This window comes from Ranitomeya imitator, chromosome 8, assembly GCF_032444005.1.
Source record: "Ranitomeya imitator isolate aRanImi1 chromosome 8, aRanImi1.pri, whole genome shotgun sequence".
NCBI lineage: Eukaryota > Metazoa > Chordata > Amphibia > Anura > Dendrobatidae > Ranitomeya > Ranitomeya imitator.
Genome location: NC_091289.1, coordinates 200,092,726 through 200,115,469, shown reverse-complemented (window position 1 = coordinate 200,115,469; position 22,744 = coordinate 200,092,726). Strand labels below are relative to the sequence as shown.

General features: G+C 47.3%; 1 protein-coding gene across 1 annotated transcript in view; it reads left to right on the top strand.

Annotated features, from left to right (window-relative positions):
* LPAR3 (lysophosphatidic acid receptor 3) overlaps window positions 1-19,225 on the top strand; it is a 62,844-nt gene extending 43,619 nt beyond the window's left edge. Inside the window, exon 3 of the mRNA XM_069735825.1 lies at window positions 17,405-19,225. Coding sequence (XP_069591926.1) covers window positions 17,405-17,727 — 323 coding nt within the window. The 3' untranslated portion in view covers window positions 17,728-19,225. The remainder of the gene's footprint in view (window positions 1-17,404) is intronic.
* Window positions 19,226-22,744: the final 3,519 nt, after the last annotated feature.

Here is a 22,744-nt window from a genome sequence, read left to right as displayed (position 1 = left end):
CTTACATAGTGACATCTGGCGCACATGTATGGTGGAGGTACGGCGGATGTCTGTATGGAGCACACTTACATAGTGACATCTGGTGCACATGTATGGTGGAGGTACGGCGGATGTCTGTATGGAGCACACTTACATAGTGACATCTGGCGCACATGTATGGTGGAGGTACAGCGGATGTCTGTATGGAGCACACTTACATAGTGACATCTGGAGCACATGTACGGTGGAGGTACAGCGGATGTCTGTATGGAGCACACTTACATAGTGACATCTGGAGCACATGTACAGTGGAGGTACGGCGGATGTCTGTATGGAGCACACTCACATAGTGACATCTGGCGCACATGTACGGTGGAGGTACGGCGGATGTCTGTATGGAGCACACTTACATAGTGACATCTGGAGCACATGTACGGTGGAGGTACAGCGGATGTCTGTATGGAGCACACTTACATAGTGACATCTGGAGCACATGTACGGTGGAGGTACAGCGGATGTCTGTATGGAGCACACTTACATAGTGACATCTGGCGCACATGTATGGTGGAGGTACGGCGGATGTCTGTATGGAGCACACTTACATAGTGACATCTGGTGCACATGTACAGTGGAGGTACGGCGGATGTCTGTATGGAGCACACTTACATAGTGACATCTGGTGCACATGTACGGTGGAGGTACAGCGGATGTCTGTATGGAGCACACTTTTATAGTGACATCTGGAGCACATGTACGGTGGAGGTACAGCGGATGTCTGTATGGAGCACACTTACATAGTGACATGTGGTGCACATGTATGGTGGAGGTACGGCGGATGTCTGTAAGGAGCACACTTACATAGTGACATCTGGAGCACATGTACGGTGGAGGTACAGCGGATGTCTGTATGGAGCACACTTACATAGTGACATCTGGTGCACATGTACGGTGGAGGTATGGCGGATGTCTGTATGGAGCACACTTACATAGTGACATCTGGAGCACATGTACGGCGGAGGTATGGCGGATGTCTGTATGAAGCACACTTACATAGTGACATCTGGTGCACATGTACGGCGGAGGTACGGCGGATGTCTGTATGAAGCACACTTGCATAGCCGACACCCGAGAGTCACTGATGTCATCAGTACTAGCTCTGACTGGAACAGTTTAAACTCTTAGTGTATGTGCACACGTAGAAAGCTCCTCTACGGATTTTTCCTGAGGATTTATCGCGGTTTCTATTGCGGATTCCGCTGCGGCTTTACATCTGCAGTTTTCTATTGGAGCAGGTGTAAAAACGCTGCGTATTCCGCACAAAGAACTGACATGCTGCGGAAAATAAAACGCTGCGTTTCCGCGCATTTTTTTCTGCAGCATATGCACTGCAGATTTCGTTTCCCATAGGTTTACATTGTACTGTAAACTCATGGGAAGCTGCTGCGGATCCGCAACAAAATATGCATTGTGTGCACATAGCCTTAGACGCTGCCGATGACGCCTTTGTGACAAGTTCATGGTATAATTGGTTTTGTTGCGTGCATAATTGACAAAACTAATAAAATATCTAAATATTTATTCCATTGTCTGAGTAGTAAAAAATAAAATTAAAAACACCATAATTAATATTTCTCAGTTGCTGCACTACCTCAAAAAATGCAATTAAATGCGATCAAAACATTGTATGTGTCCAAATATTAATAAAAACTACAGCTCGACACAGTAAAAACCAAACCAAACCCAGCTCTATCTACAGAAGACTAAAGTGTTATGTGTCTCAGAAAATGGCAACACAAACCATATATTTTTTTTTACAAATTGTAGAATTGTTTTGACCACACATTATATACAGGTCCTTCTCAAAAAATTAGCATATAGTGTTAAATTTCATTATTTACCATAATGTAATGATTACAATTAAACTTTCATATATTATAGATTCATTATCCACCAACTGAAATTTGTCAGGTCTTTTATTGTTTTAATACTGATGATTTTGGCATACAACTCCTGATAACCCAAAAAACCTGTCTCAATAAATTAGCATATTTCACCCATCCAATCAAATAAAAGTGTTTTTTAATAACAAACAAAAAAACCAACAAATAATAATGTTCAGTTATGCACTCAATACTTGGTCGGGAATCCTTTGGCAGAAATGACTGCTTCAATGCGGCGTGGCATGGAGGCAATCAGCCTGTGACACTGCTGAGATGTTATGGAGGCCCAGGATGCTTCAATAGCGGCCTTAAGCTCATCCAGAGTGTTGGGTCTTGCGTCTCTCAACTTTCTCTTCACAATATCCCACAGATTCTCTATGGGGTTCAGGTCAGGAGAGTTGGCAGGCCAATTGAGCACAGTAATACCATGGTCAGTAAACCATTTACCAGTGGTTTTGGCACTGTGAGCAGGTGCCAGGTCGTGCTGAAAAATGAAATCTTCATCTCCATAAAGCATTTCAGCCGATGGAAGCATGAAGTGCTCCAAAATCTCCTGATAGCTAGCTGCATTGACCCTGCCCTTGATGAAACACAGTGGACCAACACCAGCAGCTGACATGGCACCCCACACCATCACTGACTGTGGGTACTTGACACTGGACTTCAGGCATTTTGGCATTTCCTTCTCCCCAGTCTTCCTCCAGACTCTGGCACCTTGATTTCCGAATGACATGCAAAATTTGCTTTCATCAGAAAAAAGTACTTGGGACCACTTAGCAACAGTCCAGTGCTGCTTCTCTGTAGCTCAAAAGTGGCTTTACCTGGGGAATGCGGCACCTGTAGCCCATTTCCTGCACACGCCTGTGCACGGTGGCTCTGGATGTTTCCACACCAGACTCAGTCCACTGCTTCCTCAGGTTCCCCAAGGTCTGGAATCGGTCCTTCTCCACAATCTTCCTCAGGGTCCGGTCTCCTCTTCTCGTTGTACAGCGTTTTCTGCCACATTGTTTCCTTCCAACAGACTTACCATTGAGGTGCCTTGATACAGCACTCTGGGAACAGCCTATTTGTTGAGAAATTTCTTTCTGGGTCTTACCCTCTTGCTTGAGGGTGTCAATGATGGCCTTCTTGACATCTGTCAGGTCGCTAGTCTTACCCATGATGGGGGTTTTGAGTAATGAACCAGGCAGGGAGTTTATAAAAGCCTCAGGTATCTTTTGCATGTGTTTAGAGTTAATTAGTTGATTCAGAAGATTAGGGTAATAGGTCGTTTAGAGAACCTTTTCTTGATATGCTAATTTATTGAGACAGGTTTTTTGGGTTATCAGGAGTTGTATGCCAAAATCATCAGTATTAAAACAATAAAAGACCTGACAAATTTCAGTTGGTGGATAATGAATCTATAATATATGAAAGTTTAATTGTAATCATTACATTATGGTAAATAATGAAATTTAACACTATATGCTAATTTTTTGAGAAGGACCTGTATACAGACCCTTAAGCTTGGTGTCGCTGTAATCGTGCTGCCCTGGAGAATCACTTTGCCAGATCATGTTGACACTATATTTGCAGCCAATTTTCATTTTTCTGCTTTCATTTTTTCCTCTCCGTCTTCTAATAGCCATAGATTTTTTATTTTTGCGCCAGCATAGCCACATGAGGGTTTTTTTTTGCAGTGACTTCATTCATTTCGCCATATAAAGTAAGGGAAAATCGCAAAAAAAAAATCCAGGTGAAATTATGAAAAAAAAGAAATAATTCCGCCCTTGTTTTTTGGGTTTATTCTCCAGTTCGGTACAATTAAAGAGATGAGAGATACCAAATGTATACTTTTTTTCTACTATTTTATTTGCTTTAAAAAAAAAAAAATCAAAATTTTATTAGAAGAAGTTTTAGCTTTTGTCGCCATTTTCTAAGACCCAAAACTGTTTTGTATTACCATCAATGGAGCCGCATGAGGGTTTGAGGGTTTTTTGCATAGCCAGTTGGTATTTCTATTTATACAATTTTGGGGTACACACTATGTTTTGATCCCTTCTTATTGCATTTTTTACTGTTGTTGCGTCAAAAAAAACAAAACAAGCAACTCTTGGGTTTTTAAAATTCTTGCTTCCTTACAGCATATACTAATTAGCTTAATACGTATAATTTTTATATTTCTTTATTGTTAATTTGGGAAAAACGTGATTAATCAAATTTTTAGAATTTGTTTTATTTTTAAAACTTTATTTTTCTTTTTAGTTTATTTGTTAGTCTCCTTAGGAGACTTGAACTTGTGATCATTGGAATAGCAATCTATGATGCCACAGGCTGGATGTCATAGGAGAGATCACATGACCGTCACGGGGGCCATCAGCAGACCCCTGGCTATCACAGCAAACCATTGGCTGGCGGGTGCCTGAACCGATGTCTGGAATGGATTGCGGCATTTTAATGCCACTATCAGTGATTGACGGCAGAATTTAAGAGGTTAACAGCAGTGATCAGGGTGCTCACCGATCTCTGCTGTAAGAGGCAGATGCTAGCTGTATAATAAGGCTGGCATCTGCCCCTTGTGCTGCCATCTCTGCTTCTGAGCCCGCTCCAAAGTCCTGCTCCTTCTCCGATCCATTATTGGTTGTGCCGGGCCTGCAGCTCAGTACAACCCATATGAATGGGATGACACCGCAGTAGCGGTCACAACATATGAGCGCCGTGGTCCCGTAGTGTAGCTGATTGTCAGCAGTGTCAGGAATCGGACCCCTGCGGTTCGATATTCATGGCCTAAGTGCAGACTATAGTATGGGAAAGGTTTCAGGTGTTAGCCATGTATGATGCTAAATTAGTCTATAAAGCTCATATTTGGCTGCACCCCATATTGGGAGAGGTAGGAGCTCAATCAGTCGTTTGTTCATAGGGTATTATTATTTATTATTGTAGCGCCATTTATTCCATGGCGCTTTACATGTGAGGAGCGGTGTACATAATAAAAACAAGAACAGTAGTCTTATACAATACTAGTCAATGACCAGAATAGGAGGCTAGCGTATCCTGCCCGCGAGGGCTCACAATCTACAAAGGATGGGTGAGGATACAGGAGGAGAGAGGACCCTGCCCACGAGTGCTCACAATCTACAAGGGATGGGTGAGGATACAATAGGAGAGAGGACCCTGCCCGCGAGGGCTCACAGTCTACAAGGGATGGGTGAGGATACCGGAGGAGAGAGGACCCTGCCTGCGAGGACTCACAATCTACAAGGGATGGGTGAGGATACAGGAGGAGAGAGGACCCTGCCCACGAGGGCTCACAATCTACAAGGGATGGGTGAGGATACAATAGGAGAGAGGACCCTGCCCACGAGGGCTCACAATCTACAAGGGATGGGGAGGATACAGTAGGAGAGAGGACCCTGCCCGCGAGGGATCACTATCTACAAGGGATGGGTGAGGATACAATAGGAGAGAGGACCCTGCCCGCGAGTGCTCACAATCTACAAGGGATGGGTGAGGATACAATAGGAGAGAGGACCCTGCCCGCGAGGGCTCACAATCTACAGGGGATGGGTGAGGATACAGGAGGAGAGAGGACCCTGCCTGCGAGGGCTCACAGTCTACAAGGGATGGGTGAGGATACAGGAGGAGAGAGGACCCTGCCCGCGAGGGCTCACAATCTACAAGGGATGGGTGAGGATACAGGAGGAGAGAGGACCCTGCCCGAGAGTGCTCACAATCTACAAGGGATGGGTGAGGATACAGTAGGAGAGAGGACCCTGCCCACGAGGGCTCACAATCTACAAGGGATGGGGAGGATACAGTAGGAGAGAGGACCCTGCCCACGAGGGCTCACAATCTACAAGGGATGGGTGAGGATACAGTAGGAGAGAGGACCCTGCCCACGAGGGCTCACAATCTACAAGGGATGGGGAGGATACAGTAGGAGAGAGGACCCTGCCCGCGAGGGCTCACAATCTACAAGGGATGGGTGAGGATACAGGAGGAGTGAGGACGCTGCCCACGAGGGCTCACAATCTACAAGGGATGGGTGAGGATACAATAGGAGAGAGGACCCTGCCCGCGAGTGCTCACAATCTACAAGGGATGGGTGAGGATACAATAGGAGAGAGGACCCTGCCCGCGAGGGCTCACAATCTACAGGGGATGGGTGAGGATACAGGAGGAGAACGTATCCTGCCTGCGAGGGCTCACAATCTACAAGGGATGGGTGAGGATACAGTAGGAGAGAGGACCCTGCCCACGAGGGCTCACAATCTACAAGGCATGGGTGAGGATACAATAGGAGAGAGGACCCTGCCCACGAGGGCTCACAATCTACAAGGGATGGGGAGGATACAGTAGGAGAGAGGACCCTGCCCGCGAGGGCTCACAATCTACAAGGGATGGGTGAGGATACAATAGGAGAGTGGACCCTGCCCGCGAGGGCTCACAATCTACAAGGGATGGGTGAGGATACAAGAGGAGAGATCCCTGCCCGCAAGGGCTCACAATCTACAAGGGATGGGTGAGGATATAGTAGGAGAGAGGACCCTGCCCGCGAGGGCTCACAATCTACAAGGGATGGGTGAGGATACAGGAGGAGAGAGGACCCTGCCCGCAAGGGCACACAATCTACAAGGGATGGGTGAGGATACAGTAGGAGAGAGGACCCTGCCCGCGAGGGCTGACAATCTACAAGGGATGGGTGAGGATACAATAGGATAGAGGACCCTGCCTGCGAGGGCTCACAGTCTACAAGGGATGGCTGAGGATACAGTAGGAGAGAGGACCCTGCCTGCGAGGGCTCACAATCTGCAAGGGATGGGTGAGGATATAGTAGGAGAGAGGACCCTGCCCGCGAGGGCTCACAATCTACAAGGGATGGGTGAGGATACAGTAGGAGAGAGGACCCTGCCTGCGAGAGCTCACAATCTGCAAGGGATGGGTGAGGATATAGTAGGAGAGAGGACCCTGCCCGCGAGGGCTCACAATCTACAAGGGATGGGTGAGGATACAGGAGGAGAGAGGACCCTGCCCGTAAGGGCACACAATCTACAAGGGATGGGTGAGGATACAGGAGGAGAGAGGACCCTGCCCGCGAGGGCACACAATCTACAAGGGATGGGTGAGGGTACAGGAAGAGAGAGGACCCTGCCTGCGAGGGCTCACAATCTACAAGGGATGGGTGAGGATACAGTAGGAGAGAGGACCCTGCCCGCGAGGGCTCACAATCTACAAGGGATGGGTGAGGATACAATAGGAGAGAGAACCCTGCCTGCGAGGGCTCACAATCTACAAGGGATGGGTGAGGATACAATAGGAGAGAGGACCCTGCCTGCGAGGGCTCACAATCTACAAGGGATGGGTGAGGATACAGTAGGAGAGAGGACCCTGCCCGCGAGGGCTCACAATCTACAAGGGATGGGTGAGGATACAATAGGATAGAGGACCCTGCCTGCGAGGGCTCACAGTCTACAAGGGATGGCTGAGGATACAGTAGGTGAGGGTAGAGCTCGTTGTGCAGCGGTTTGGTCGATCGGTGGTTACTGCAGGTTGTAGGCTTGTCGGAAGAGGTTGGTCTTCAGGTTCTTTTTTACAGTTTCCACGGTAGGTGACAGTCTGATATGATGGGGTACAGAGATCTAGAGATGGGGTGATGCGCGGGAGAAATCTTGTATGTGGGAAGAGGAGATAAGAGGGGAGTAGAGAAGGAGATCTTGTGAGGATCGGAGGTTGTGTGCAGGTAAGTACCGGAAGACGAGGTCACAGATGTATGGAGGAGACAGGTTGTGGATGGCTTTATATGTCATGGTTAGGGTTTTGAACTGGAATCTCTGGGTAATGGGGAGCCAATGAAGGGATTGACAGAGCGCAGAGGCTGGGGAATAGCGGGGGGACAGGTGGATTAGTCGGGCAGCAGAGTTTAGAATAGATTGGAGGGGTGCGAGAGTGTTCGAGGGGAGGCCACAGAGCAAGAGGTTGTAGTAGTCGAGGTGGGAGATGATGAGGGCGTGCAGAAGGGTTTTTGCAGATTCTTGATTTAGGAATGTATGGATCAGGGAGATATTTTTGAGTTGAAGTCGGCAGGAAGTGGAAAGGGCTTGGATATGGGACTTGAAGGAGAGATAAACTGATATCTTCCCTGATGACCAATATGACGGCTATCAAAGCTTCATCTGAAGTTGTCTATGTAGCCAAAATATTCCAGACTTGCATCAATGCAAAACCAGAGCAATTTTAGGTTCAGGATTTCTGGGTCACAGTCTCTAGTGGCGGCCATGTTTCTGTGGCCTAGCAGTGCCAGAAACTGATATACAGCGAGTCCCTGTGAGATAGACACCCCTCTGTTCGGACCAGATTTCCTGTGACAGCTATTTTCCTTGACAGGACTTCAGCACTGCTTCACAGAACCTAAGAAATGCGCGATAGAATACAAAAACTTATGGTGGATTTATGGATCTGTCTGAATGGAAACCTGTCTCCACAGCCCATAGCAACCAATCACTGCCCAGCTTTCATTTTGTATCGTGCTGCTGAGAAATGAAAGCTATGCTGTGATTGGTTGCTATGGACAACAATAGCAGATGTACTTGTGGACAGTCTTCATGAATCTGCTTCAGTTACATATTTAGTGGGATTTCTGGGGGACACAGAGGGGGTCATTAACTGCCAGCGTCAGCCCCAGTGCACACATTCAGTCCTAGTACTGTATATAGAGATGGCTGTCCAGATGGAGGGCCGCCACCACTCTCTTATCATTGCTTACATGTGGTGAGCACAGGCCCGTCCTGTCATGAAGGGCCACGGAGGAGCGGGGTCCATGACAGCTGCCAGTGCGGCGTCTTGTAAGGAGGTTTTGTTTATTCACAGACAAGGCACCAGTCCGGTTCAGGTCCATGTTCTTTTTGCAGATCATATCTAGACAAAATTGAAGGATACATGTCCGTTATTGATCTGAGCCATGGATCACAATTACCCATACAGGTCTATGGGGCTGTGAACATCACGGGCAGCACACGGACGCCATCCACGCGCTGACCGTTATTAAGACTGTCATGGCGAGGAGAATTGTTCTTCTTTTGGCAGACAAGGAGGTAACGGACACAAGGAGTAAACACTGATGATATGAATGTCTTAATGAGGCCTGAATATCATTATCCTTTGGGGTCTTGAGTAATGAAGAGGTTTCCCCCAACCCTATAACAGGCCCTTGTTCTGGTCTCAGACATCCCCTTTACCATGGGGGTGACATGAGGCTCTCATTTACTTCTTGCCCTTTATGTCCATACTAAGATGAAACAAAGAGCAGAATATTCACATTGTGTTATCTTCTATTTCTGCTCTCAGGGTCAGAGATGGCACAGACTGGCGCCTTTTTAAAGTATGGGGGTGAGGGGGACAGAAACTCCAGCAATCCAGACAAAACCATGTTTTCTGCAGACATATACCAAACAGGTCTGTCCGCTGTACGCATGCTGAGATGTCTGACTGCTCGTACAGTAAAGAATCCCTTCCTTGGCTTATTGTGAAGCCCTTTTAGCACAAGTAGTGCATGCTCCATGTAATGATTCTAGTCACAGGCATAAAAGATGATGTGATGGATCTTTGTACTTTCCATTCTACAGGGAAAACATCCACTGTATATTTTTAAGCATTTCATTATTTTAGCGGCTTGGTAGCAGCTGCCTGGCACTGAGCGCTAAATTCAAGTTTGCCACACATTGAACAATATCTACAATGCATACTGAGCTTTGCTGACCTGATTGGTTGCTAATGAGAACTTCTGCACCTTTTGTAAAAGGATATAAAGCAGGTCTTGTGGGGTGTCACCGGTATTCAGCGGATATTGTTTAGTGTTCTCAGTATAGACCCCCCCAAGACCTGCCGTATATACCGGGAATACCCCGCAAGATCTCCCATATACTTGGAACACCACGCAAGACTTGTATACTGAGAACACACCAAAAGACTCCAGAAGACCCACGATACAGTACAGACCAAAAGTTTGGACACACCTTCTCATTTAAAGATTTTTCTGTATTTTCATGACTATGAAAATTGTACATTCACACTGAAGGCATCAAAACTATGAATTAACACATGTGGAATTATATACTTAACAAAAAAGTGTGAAACAACTGAAAATATATTTTATATTCTAGGTTCTTCAAAGTAGCCACCTTTTGCTTTGATGACTGCTTTGCACACTCTTGGCATTCTCTTGATGAGCTTCAAGAGGTAGTCACCGGGAATGGTTTTCCAACAATATTGAAGGAGTTCCCAGAGATGCTTAGCACTTGTTGGCCCATTTGCCTTCACTCTGTGGTCCAGCTCACCCCAAACCATCAGGTCATCTGGCGTAGCACCCCATCACTCTCCTTCTTGGTCAAATAGCCCTTACACAGCCTGGAGGTGTTTGGGGTCATTGTCCTGTTGAAAAATAAATGATGGTCCAACTAAACGCAAACTGGATGGAATAGCATGCCGCTGCAAGATGCTGTGGTAGCCATGCTGGTTCAGTATACCTTCAATTTTGAATAAATCCCCAACAGTGTCACCAGCAAAGCCCCCCCACACCATCACACCTCCTCCTCCATGCTTCACGGTGGGAACCAGGCATGTAGAGTCCATCCGTTCACCTTTTCTGCGTCGCACAAAGACACGGTGATTGGAACCAAAGATCTCAAATTTGGACTCATCAGACCAAAGCTCAGATTTCCACTAGTCTAATGTCCATTCCTTGTGTTCTTTAGCCCAAACAAGTCTCTTCTGCTTGTTGCCTGTCCTTAGCAGTGGTTTCCTGGCAGCTATTTTACCATGAAGGCCTGCTGCACAAAGTCTCCTCTTAGGCTACTTTCACACTTCCATCGTTTGGGCTACATCACAATGCGTCGTTTTGGAGAAAAAACGCATCCTGCAAAGTTGCCAGCAGGATGCGTTTTTTCTCCATAGACTTGCATTAGCGATGCATTGCGACGTATGGTCACACGTCGCATCCGTCGTGCGACGGATGCGTCGTGTTTTGGCAGACCGTCGGCACAAAAAAAGTTCAATGTAACGGTTTTTTTTGTGCAACATGTCCGCTATATTTGACCGCGCTTGCACGGCTGAAACTCCGCCCCCTCCTCCCCGCTCATCACAATAGGCAGCGGATGCATTGTAAAACTGCATCCGCTGCCCACATTGTGCTAAATTTAGCACAACGTCTGTCGGTACGTCGGGCCGACGGTTTGCGACGGCCCCATACCGATGGAAGTGTGAAAGTAGCCTTAACAGTTGTTGTATAGATGTGTCTGCTGCTAGAACTCTGTGTGGCATTGACCTGGTCTCTAATCTGAGCGGCTGATAACCTGCGATTTCTGAGGCTGGTGAGTCGGATAAACTTATCCTCAGAAGCAGACGTGACTCTTGGTCTTCCTTTCCTGGGGCGGTCCTCATGTGAGCCAGTTTCTTTGTAGCGCTTGATGGTTTTTGCCACTGCACTTGGGGACACTTTCAAAGTTTTCCCAATTTTTCGGACGGACTGACCTTCATTTCTTAAAGTAATGATAGCCACTCGTTTTTCTTTACTTAGCTGCTTTTTTGTTGCCACAATACAAATTCTAACAGTCTATTCAGTAGGACTATCAGCTGTGCATCCACCAGACTTCTGCACAACACAACTGATGGTCCCAACCCCATTTATAAGGCAAGAAATCCCACTTATTAAACCTGACAGGGCACACCTGTGAAGTGAAAACCATTCCCGGTAACTACCTCTTGAAGCTCATAAAGAGAATGCCAAGAGTGTGCAAAGCAGTCATCAAAGCAAAAGGTGGCTACTTTGAAGAACCTAGAATATAAGACATGACTTCAGTTGTTTCACACTTTTTTGTTAAGTATATAATTCCACATGTGTTAATTCATAGTTTTGATGCCTTCAGTGTGAATGTACAATTTTCATAGTAATGAAAATACAGAAAAATCTTTAACTGAGGTGTGTCCAAAATTTTGGTCTGTACTGTATGGTGGGTCTTCTTGAGTCTTTTGGTGTGTTCTCAGTGTATACAGGAGGTCTTGTGTGGTGTCTCCTGTATACGGCAAGTCTTGCGGAGTTTTCCAAGTATACGGGAGATCTTGTGGGGTTCTCCTGGTATACAGCAGGTCTTGTTTGGTGTTCCTGGTATATTGCGGGCTTTGTGGGGTGCTCATGATGGTATACGGCAGGTCTTGTGGGGTGTTCCCAATATACATCAGGTCTTGTTTGGTGTTTCCAGTATACAGCAGATCTTCTGGGGTGTTCCCAGTATACGGCAGATCTTTTTTGGTGTTCCCAGTATACGGCAGAACTTGCGGGGTGTTCCAAGTATATGGGAAATCGGCATTCCCGGTATATACAGCAGGTCTTGGGGAGTCCTGGTATATGTCAGGTCTTGTGGGGTGTTCTCGGTATACGGCAGATCTTGTGGGGTGTTCCAGGTATACGGCAGATCTTGTGGGGTGCTCCCAGTATATGGCAGGTCTTTTGGGGTGTTCCAAGTATACAATGGGTCTGGGTGGGGTGTTCTTGATATAAGATGGGATTTTAGGGTTTTTCCAGTATAAGATGGGTATTGTGGGGTGTTCCCAATATATGGCGGGTCTTGTGGGGTGTTTTCGGTATATGGCAGATCTTAAGGGGGTTTCTGGTATATGACGGGTCCTGTGGTGGATTCCTGGTATATAGCAGTTATTGTAGGGTGTTCTCGATATACGGCAGGTCTTATTGGAGCTTTTCAGTATACGTTGGGTCTTGTGGGGTGTTCCCAGTATATGGCGGATCTTGTGGGGTGTTCCTGGTATGTGTCACGGCCACTCCTTCCGCTCATTCTTACCCGCTGCGGCGCGCTCCTTCTGCAGGAGTGCGTCCTCTCCTTCATTCTTGTCGGGTGCACGTGCGCACCGCCCACTCCAGCACTTCCTCTTTCTGATTTGCAGGCGCTCTGTATCTCCTCTCTGTGATCCTGGAGGACCGTGACCCGGAAGTTCTCCAGCACTCCATGTATATAAGGCGATTCCTTCCTCTGCTCCTTGCCTGTCCGTCATTTGTGCTTCTGTGACTCAGGTCCACCTTTGTCTTTGCTCTGCCTGTTCTGAGTCTCTGCTCTGTCCAGCCAGTCCAGCTTCTCTGTCTTTCCCAGGCTTCCTTGTCTCCTCGTCCAGTCCAGCCTTCCCAGTGTCCGCTCCGTACTCTGTTAGTCTGGTGTCTCTGTCCTGTCCCGCTTCCTTTGTGTCTTCCCCTTCCCAGTGCTCCTTTGGTCTCGCCTGTACCCAGCTCTTACCTAACTGTACTTCATCTTACCCCGCTCTGTCCGTCCTACGCCTAGCTTCTCTATTTTGTACCTCCTACTACCTGTCTCCGGGTTCCAGCTTCTGCGGCAATAGTCTCCCTTGGGTCTGCCCCTAACGCTCCCTGTATAGGGGGTGGTCTACCTGGTCAGCTCACCCTTGGGAGGTTCGTTGTCGTGGATCTGCGGGTCCACCCCAGGTATTCCAATAGGACTGCACTTGGATGACATCTGAGTGCAGTCTGATTCTCACAGTATGCGACAGGTCTTATTTGGTGTTCCAAGTAAACAGTGGGTTTTGTGGCGAGTTCAATATATACGGCAGTTCTTGTGGGGTGTTCTCTGTATACAGCTGGTCTTATTTGGTGTTCCTAGTATACGGCAGGTTTATTGGGGTGTTCTTGGTATACAGAAAGTCTTGTGAGGTGTTCCCAGTATACAGCAGGTCTTGTGGGGTGTTCTCTGTCTATGGCGGGTCTAATTGGGTGTTCCTAGTATACAGTGGGTCTTGTGGGGTGTTCTCGGTTTACAGAAGGTCTTGTGGGGTTTTCCCGGTATATGGCGGGTCTTGTGGGGTATTCCCGGTATACAGCAGTTCTGGTGGGTTGTTCTCAGTATACAGCATGTCTAGTGGGTCTGTGGGGGTTATCCGTCTACATCGGGTCTTGTGAGGGGTTTCCGGTATATGGAAGGTCTTGTGAGGTTTCTCAGTATACAGCATGTCTTGTGGGGGGGTTATCCGTATACATCTTGTCTTGTGAGGCGTTCCCGGTATATGGCAGGTCTTGTGGGGGGGTATCAGTATACATAGGGTCTTGTGAGGGGTTCCCGGTATATGGCAGGTCTTGTGGGGGGTATCAGTATACATAGGGTCTTGTGAGGGGTTCCCCGTATATGGCAGGTCTTGTGGGGGGTATCAGTATACATAGGGTCCTGTGAGGGGTTCCTTGTATATGGCAGGTCTTGTGGGGGGTATCAGTATACATAGGGTCTTGTGAGGGGTTCCCAGTATATGGCAGGTCTTGTGGGGGGTATCAGGATACATAGGGTCTTGTGAGGGGTTCCCGGTATATGGCAGGTCTTGTGGGGGGTATCAGTATACATAGGGTCCTGTGAGGGGTTCCCAGTATATGGCAGGTCTTGTGGGGGGGTATCTGTATACATCGGGTCTTATGAGGGGTTCCTTGTATATGGCAGGTCTTCTGGGGGGTATCCTTATGCATCGGGTCTTGTGAGAGGTTCCCAGTATATGGCAGGTCTTGTGGGGGGGTATCAGTATACATAGGGTATTGTGAGGGGTTCCCGGTATATGGCAGGTCTTGTGGGGGGTATCAGTATACATAGGGTCTTGTGAGGGGTTCCCAGTATATGGCAGGTCTTGTGGGGGGGTATCTGTATACATCGGGTCTTGTGAGAGGTTCCCGGTATATGGCAGGTCTTGTGTGGGGGGGTATCCTTATGCATCGGGTCTTGTGAGGGGTTCCCAGTATATGGCAGGTCTTGTGGGGGGTATCAGTATACATAGGGTATTGTGAGGGGTTCCCGGTATATGGCAGGTCTTGTGGGGGGTATCAGTATACATAGGGTCTTGTGAGGGGTTCCCAGTATATGGCAGGTCTTGTGGGGGGGTATCTGTATACATCGGGTCTTGTGAGAGGTTCCCGGTATATGGCAGGTCTTGTGTGGGGGGGTATCCTTATGCATCGGGTCTTGTGAGGGGTTCCCAGTATATGGCAGGTCTTGTGGGGGGTATCAGTATACATAGGGTATTGTGAGGGGTTCCCGGTATATGGCAGGTCTTGTGGGGGGTATCAGTATACATAGGGTCTTGTGAGGGGTTCCCAGTATATGGCAGGTCTTGTGGGGGGGTATCTGTATACATCGGGTCTTGTGAGAGGTTCCCAGTATATGGCAGGTCTTGTGGGGGGGTATCTGTATACATCGGGTCTTGTGAGAGGTTCCCAGTATATGGCAGGTCTTGTGGGGGGGTATCTGTATACATCGGGTCTTGTGAGAGGTTCCCAGTATATGGCAGGTCTTGTGGGGGGGTATCCTTATGCATCGGGTCTTGTGAGAGGTTCCAGGTATATGGCAGGTCTTGTGGGTTTCTCAGTATACAGCATTTCTTGTGGGGGTTCCTGATTAGTAATGACCAATAATGATCCATGGAAGGATATCAAGCGAACTGTCCTCTTCAAACAGCCAGTTGTTGGGGTGCTGCCAGTTTAGTCTTGATGGCTTGGTCGGCATAAGGCAGCAGGAAACACTTGTTCCGAATGACCAAGTACAGGGATATAGAGCTGCATAGAGGAACGTTCACTTTTTATTAGAGACTATTACATTATATTGTCTTGTATTATCGTTTCTGCATTTATTTCTCATTCTTACCAAGATGTCGGGTTTTGTGCATGTTGGGAGCGCACTGTCATCTCGTGGGCTGGGTGTTTATGTTCTGTCATTTCCTGCCCGTTGATCTCGCCTCATGTTGGAACCTGCAGAGTTTTGCTGCTTTCTTCATCAAAGTCATTATACAAAAGAGCAGAAACTGGAAAAACTCCCTTTTCTCAGGGAGCTCAGATTAAAGCAGCGGTTGCATGGCCGGACGTAGCAATGACGTTTGTTCAAGCTGCGATGAGCTGAGCGTTGTGTGTCCTTCAAACCTGAAGCAAGGACTTCAGCCGTCAATTAAATATTGGTTATGTTAACCCCTTCCATGCTGTGAAACCCCTTCCACTTGGTAAAAACTAGCGGCAGGTTATTTTCAGATCTCCTCTAATATCGACGTTAAAAAATGGGGGTCCCCTTGTTCTGAACCCTCGTGTACGGGCCAAAGCAAAAACAGCTACACCGAGCATATTGCTCTCTACAGAGCCATGTCTGTGGGTTAAATGGACAGGTCAGTCAGTTTATGGGGCACTGTGTAATTCTTCATTTTCACTGTGGGGGCGCTGTAGGGAACCTGAACACCTGCTGGTGACCATCTTATTAATGGTCCTTTCTAATAAAAAAAAGCAAAAAAAAAAAAACAGAAAGCTATTCTTACAGCACCCAAGCACTTCTATTATTTTTTTAATTATTGTTTTGTGTCTGTTTTTTTACATTGTCTCCTTGGGGGATGATCCGCGACCCGGAATACTGTTCTTCCTCCTTTTCTCCATGGCAGCCTGTACATAGTTTTGTCTTTCATCTTCATCCAATTTTTAAAAACTCGCAACCTTTCAATTGTGCCCTCCATCCGTCCTCCATTCACTAAATGGAGCAGAGAGCTCCCAGTAATACCAGTATCATGTGCAGATTGCAGGCAGGGGGTGGACTGGGCAGGAAGCTTCAGCCAATAGCTGCAGAGCAGGAAGTGATATCATAGTGGGGGCGTATTGGCGCCCAGTAATATGATTTGTTATCTCATGTTGCGTCACATTGCCATATTAATGTCACGGGTGTGTCAGAGGCTGCAGACCGTCACTCTGCATCTGACTGCAGAAGTTCTTAGCGGCTGGCTATGCAGACTTCTTCCTGGTCCTTCTGACTCTAGGACCCAGTGTCAGCCTTCTCCTGGCTCTAGCTGACACACCTGGACCGCTTGCTGCTGGGAGTTGCCGGTGATATTTCCATTTCCCTGTTGAGGCTTGGAGATATAGCAGTTGGCTATCTTCCTCTTTGGTGTTTGGAGAATGTCTGTGTTTCTCTCTGAGTCTACTCAGGCTAAGTGTTCCCCTTGTTTGTGCATCCCACCTGTCTTTAGTTTTAGTTGGGATTGACTAGTGCTCATGCTGTCCTTCCCTATACAGGGCTTATGTATCCTGCTCGGCGATAGGTGCGGAACCTATATAGGGATGCTTAGGGCAGACAGGGTGACGTTAGATCTGCCTAAATGTCGCCACTCCTCGCTTCCCTAGTGTTGGGCTCCCTTTCCCTCATCCTTGTGTTGGGTTTAGCCTTTCCTACACTGTGCTTGACAATTAGACAGGACAGCTTGGATTTCACCTTTGAAGGATCATAATAGAAGAATTATAGGTGCAAATTGTGCAAAATATTTAATGAAAACAAATTTCAAAAATAATTATTAGGCTCAAATAAATGCATTTAAGTAAAAAAAATAAAAACTATCCTCAGAAGAAGACAACCCCATTAATCATGTTCCATGGACAATGTGTAAATCTGGTTCTGGTGTTCTGCTACTGACCGCCTGTCTTCTATCTCCAGGTGCGTTCGTCGTGTGCTGGACCCCGGGGATGGTCGTCCTTCTTCTCGATGGCCTGAACTGCACTACCTGTGGTCTTCAACAGGTCAAGCGTTGGTTTCTTCTCCTCGCCCTGATGAATTCTGTAATGAATCCCATTATCTACTCGTACAAGGATGAGGAGATGTGGAGGACTTTCAAGAGCATGATCTGCTGCTTCATATATAGTGGGAAACGCCGATCATCCAGGTTTCCATCCACAGTACACAGCACAAGAAGCACCGACACCACCAGTTATTATCTAGAGGACCTCGCCAATCAACTACCACCAGAAAAAGTACCCTAGCGGTACGAGCAGACGCCGACACCCCGGCCCTTACCCCGTATTTATATACTGCGTATTGTATTGTGTCACAGCAATGTGATGTAAAGCCGCCCTCTGAGGACAATGACGTGTACACACAGCACCTGCTCAGTGAAAGTCTTAGAAATGGCATTTTTGTGGGTAATGCGTTTCCTTATTTGTATGTGTATTTGATATTTTACGTGTTTGATCTCAGGTAGAGAATGTGCATTTTGCTGACTGTACACTTATGACCCCACCGTATGGCGGCATACCGTTGGGTTGGCCATACGATTTCATAGGTTAGCCGGTGTAGGCACTGCAGAAGTCGGCAGTAGGGACCACAGTTACCAGCTGTGTTGCTTATTGTCTTGGTCAGGGGTGTACGTATAACTGTAGGCTCCTTCATGGCTGCTGCAATGTCATCTGAGAAAGGACACAAAGAGGTAAGAAGCACCAGGCCCTTCGTCTTGGGTGGTAGAACTCAACAAGTACCATAAGAGGATAGGGGACATTATGACCTTTGCTGTGCGCCCCATCTCTTATATCTACATCATTAATTAATGCCATAGAAATGAAGTTTTGATTGGTGAGGGTCCTGGTTCTAAGACCCCCTAAAACAAAAGAGAAAGTGCTTTGCTGAGCACTGTGGCCCTTTGGTTGTGTTTGGCTCTGCTCGGCTCATCCTTAAAAAGGCCGGGTCACCAATTTACAGCCTCATAGATTCTCATGGACCCAAACACGGCTCCATTGGGAAACAGCAAGGAACATTTATTGCCTCGGTCCCCCGAGAAAAGAATGGCAAATTTTCTGACATTTTTAGAACCACATGTAAAGTATTTGGAAGATTACTGTAAATCAGCGGGTGCATGGAGCTACTATGGGCCTCCAGTGACTCGGTGTAAGAGTTCATGGTGGTCTTATCCACTTTTCCAGGAGTGGAGAAAATCTTTAGAGTTTGTTATTACTATAGGGTTTGCAATGTAAGTGGAAACATGAAGAGGGAACTCAGGCGTTGTCCTTGCCGACTCTCCTGCTGGAGACAGGAATGAGGGGCATAGCGATTGGACTTGGGGAGAGAATGTGCCGGACCCCTGTTATAGGATGGCACTGAAATGAATCAGCACCAGATGGGAGGCTCCATCGTAACCTCTGATGGAGCCATTAACTAGAATGAGGCAGATGGAGTCATTTTTAGGCGGACCATCAGATGGAGTACAACAGTGACTCATAATATTGAATGACCCCATCAGGGGTGATGCCCGAATCCCTTTTTTCAGGGGTTCAGATGATGATGGCGTTCCACATGTGGGGTTATATGTGATGTGAGCATAGCCTTACAATGACACAATTCCTGTCTATTCCTGGCTGTATAGGTTATGGGGCAGATTGTATAAATTTACATACATGAACTAAACGTCGTGAAGTCTCGTGTCTGAGCGACAACAGGTCCTACGACTCCAATTTAACACATTTTGCAGTAAATTTTGAGTCAAGTGTCCATATGTGTCCAGTGTAATAATTAATGTGAGCATGGAAATATTTGTATGCATGACTGAAGATTTTACATCTGCACACTCATGGTGGGGTGTTGATATAAAGTAGGAGACATTAGTTGGTCCACATCTATGTCATACAAATCTTCAATAAGTCCTAACTCTATTTCTTTAGGATTAACAGAGGGATCTCTTAATTTGTAAGCCACAGAGGATTCTCTGGAGGACCCGATTATTTCAGTTGTGTAATACTTCATTCCACCTGCGGAGGAGCTGCAGAGAACATAAACACCTGATACCCATGTTCCTTCACAGATTTCAGCTTGGGGAAATGTAGTGGAACAACCTCCATTTTTGACAATTTTATCTTTATGATATCAGTATACGACTATTGTTCCCAGGTGATCGTGTAGATGATTGTGCCGTCGCTGCCCATCTGGTGCCATGCCTACAAACAAATCTAATATTTTACAGATGTGTTCCCATTGCATAACATAATAATATGCGGATTATAGTTACCCAGAGATGTCACTGAATTTGGCACGATGACACTTAAGACTTAGAAAACCCGTTTCCATATCCTGAGTCAGGGAACTTTGAGTTCAGGATCCTCATTCTTTATTCGGCAGTTACAAGGAGCATTTCTCGCTTTGGAGGACCCGTCCTGTCCTGTGTTTCATAGATAACTCACAAATTAATTTGGAGATTGTGCTGTGCACCCGAGTATACTCAAAAAAGGGTCAAGGATCGGAAGCTTGGGTTGAGCCGGTCGTGCTCCCTGCATCCACCCCAGCGGAACGAGAAGCTTCGGGAATCGGCAGGGGCGAGCAGAACCTGATGGCCACACACAGCCCCTACACCACTCAGGAGAGAACCTATAAAGGAACCGCACCCTGAAAAGTGCTCATCACAGACACACATACAAAGGGTGACTCACAGTGAATAGTAAAAATAAAAAGTCGAGGCTTTACAGCAAAAAAACCTGACTAAACCATCCACCTGGAAATTTAAATAGTCCCCATCCTAACCAAAAGGCACAAAATAAGGGTGTGGGCTTAAAAGAGTGAAAGTGGAGTGCTGTGCAAAAGTGGCAAAAACTTAAGTGGGGGCCACACCCTGCGAGCTCAGAAACTGCAGGGTCACCACTCCTGGGCAACTCAAACTCCTCTGCCCACAACATTGAACCTGTTGGTCAGGGTCACATAAGCGGATGACAATATTAGCACTCGGATTACACCCCAAAGCGTCTGCCCAGTTAACATTACTGTGTCAGCCTAATCCCCAGGTAATACACTGATAAATATTGTAGTGCACTATGTGTCCCGTGGTGGCACTGAAGGGAAATTTTACATCGACTGCAAGTATACAGAAATACAGGATAAGATCCCGTCTGCAGCCACCACTAGGGGGAGCTCCCCGTATACAGAGATACATGATAAGATCCTGTCTGCAGTCACCACTAGGGGGAGCTCCCTGTATACAGAGATACATGATAAGATCCTGTCTGCAGTCACCACTAGGGGGAGCTCCCTGTATACAGAGATACATGATAAGATCCTGTCTGCAGCCACCACTAGGGGGAGCTCCCTGTATACAGAGATACATGATAAGATCCTGTCTGCAGTCACCACTAGGGGGAGCTCCCTGTATATAGAGATACAGGATAAGATCCTGTCTGCAGTCACCACTAGGGGGAGCTCCCAGTACATAGAGATACATGATAAGATCCTGTCTGCAGCCACCACTAGGGGGAGCTCCCTGTATACAGAGATACATGATAAGATCCTGTCTGCAGCCACCACTAGGGGGAGCTCCCTGTATACAGAGATACATGATAAGATCCTGTCTGCAGCCACCACTAGGGGGAGCTCCCTGTATACAGAGATACATGATAAGATCCTGTCTGCAGTCACCACTAGGGGGAGCTCCCAGTACATAGAGATACATGATAAGATCCTGTCTGCAGTCACCACTAGGGGGAGCTCCCTGTATACAGAGATACATGATAAGATCCTGTCTGCAGCCACCACTAGGGGGAGCTCCCTGTATACAGAGATACATGATAAGATCCTGTCTGCAGCCACCACTAGGGGGAGCTCCCTGTATACAGAGATGATAAGATCTTGTCTGCAGCCACCACTAGGGGGAGCTCCCTGTATACAGAGATACATGATATGATCCTGTCTGCAGCCACCACTAGGGGGAGCTCCCTGTATACAGAGATGATAAGATCCTGTCTGCAGCCACCACTAGGGGGAGCTCCCTGTATACAGAGATACATGATAAGATCCTGTCTGCAGCCACCACTAGGGGGAGCTCCCTGTATAGAGAGATACATGATAAGATCCTGTCTGCAGCCACCACTAGGGGGAGCTCCCTGTATACAGAAATACATGATAAGATCCTGTCTGCAGCCACCACTAGGGGGAGCTCCCTGTATACAGACATATATGATGAGATTCTGTCTGCAGCCACCACTAGGGAGAGATCCCTATATACAGAGATACATGATAAGATCCTGTCTGCAGCCACCACTAGGGGGAGCTCCCTGTATACAGAGATACATGATAAGATCCTGTCTGCAGCCACCACTAGGGGGAGCTCCCTGTATACAGAGATACATGATAAGATCCTGTCTGCAGCCACCACTAGGGGGAGCTCCTGTATACAGAGATACATGATAAGATCCTGTCTGCAGCCACCACTAGAGGGAGCTCCCTGTATACAGAGATACATGATAAGATCCTGTCTGCAGCCACCACTAGAGGGAGCTCCCTGTATACAGAGATACATGGTAAGATCCTGTCTGCAGCCACCACTAGGGGGAGCTCCCTGTATACAGAGATACATGATAAGATCCTGTCTGCAGCCACCACTAGAGGGAGCTCCCTGTATACAGAGATACATGATAAGATTCTGTCTGCAGCCACCACTAGAGGGAGCTCCCTGTATACAGAGATACATGATAAGATTCTGTCTGCAGCCACCACTAGAGGGAGCTCCCTGTATACAGAGATACATGGTAAGATCCTGTCTGCAGCCACCACTAGGGGGAGCTCCCTGTATACAGAGATACATGGTAAGATCCTGTCTGCAGCCACCACTAGGGGGAGCTCCCTGTATACAGAGATACATGATAAGATCCTGTCTGTAGCCACCACTAGGGGGAGCACCCTGTATACAGAGATACATGATAAGATCCTGTCTGCAACCACCACTAGGGGGAGCTCCCTGTATACAGAGATACATGATAAGATCCTGTCTGCAGCCACCAGTAGGGGGAGCTCCCTGTTTATAGAGATACATGATAAGATCCTGTCTGCAGCCACCAGTAGGGGGAGCTCCCTGTTTATAGAGATACATGATAAGATCCTGTCTGCAGTCACCACTAGGGGGAGCTCCCTGTATACAGAGATACATGATAAGATCCTGTCTGTAGCCACCACTAGGGGGAGCACCCTGTATACAGAGATACATGATAAGATCCTGTCTGCAGCCACCAGTAGGGGGAGCTCCCTGTTTAT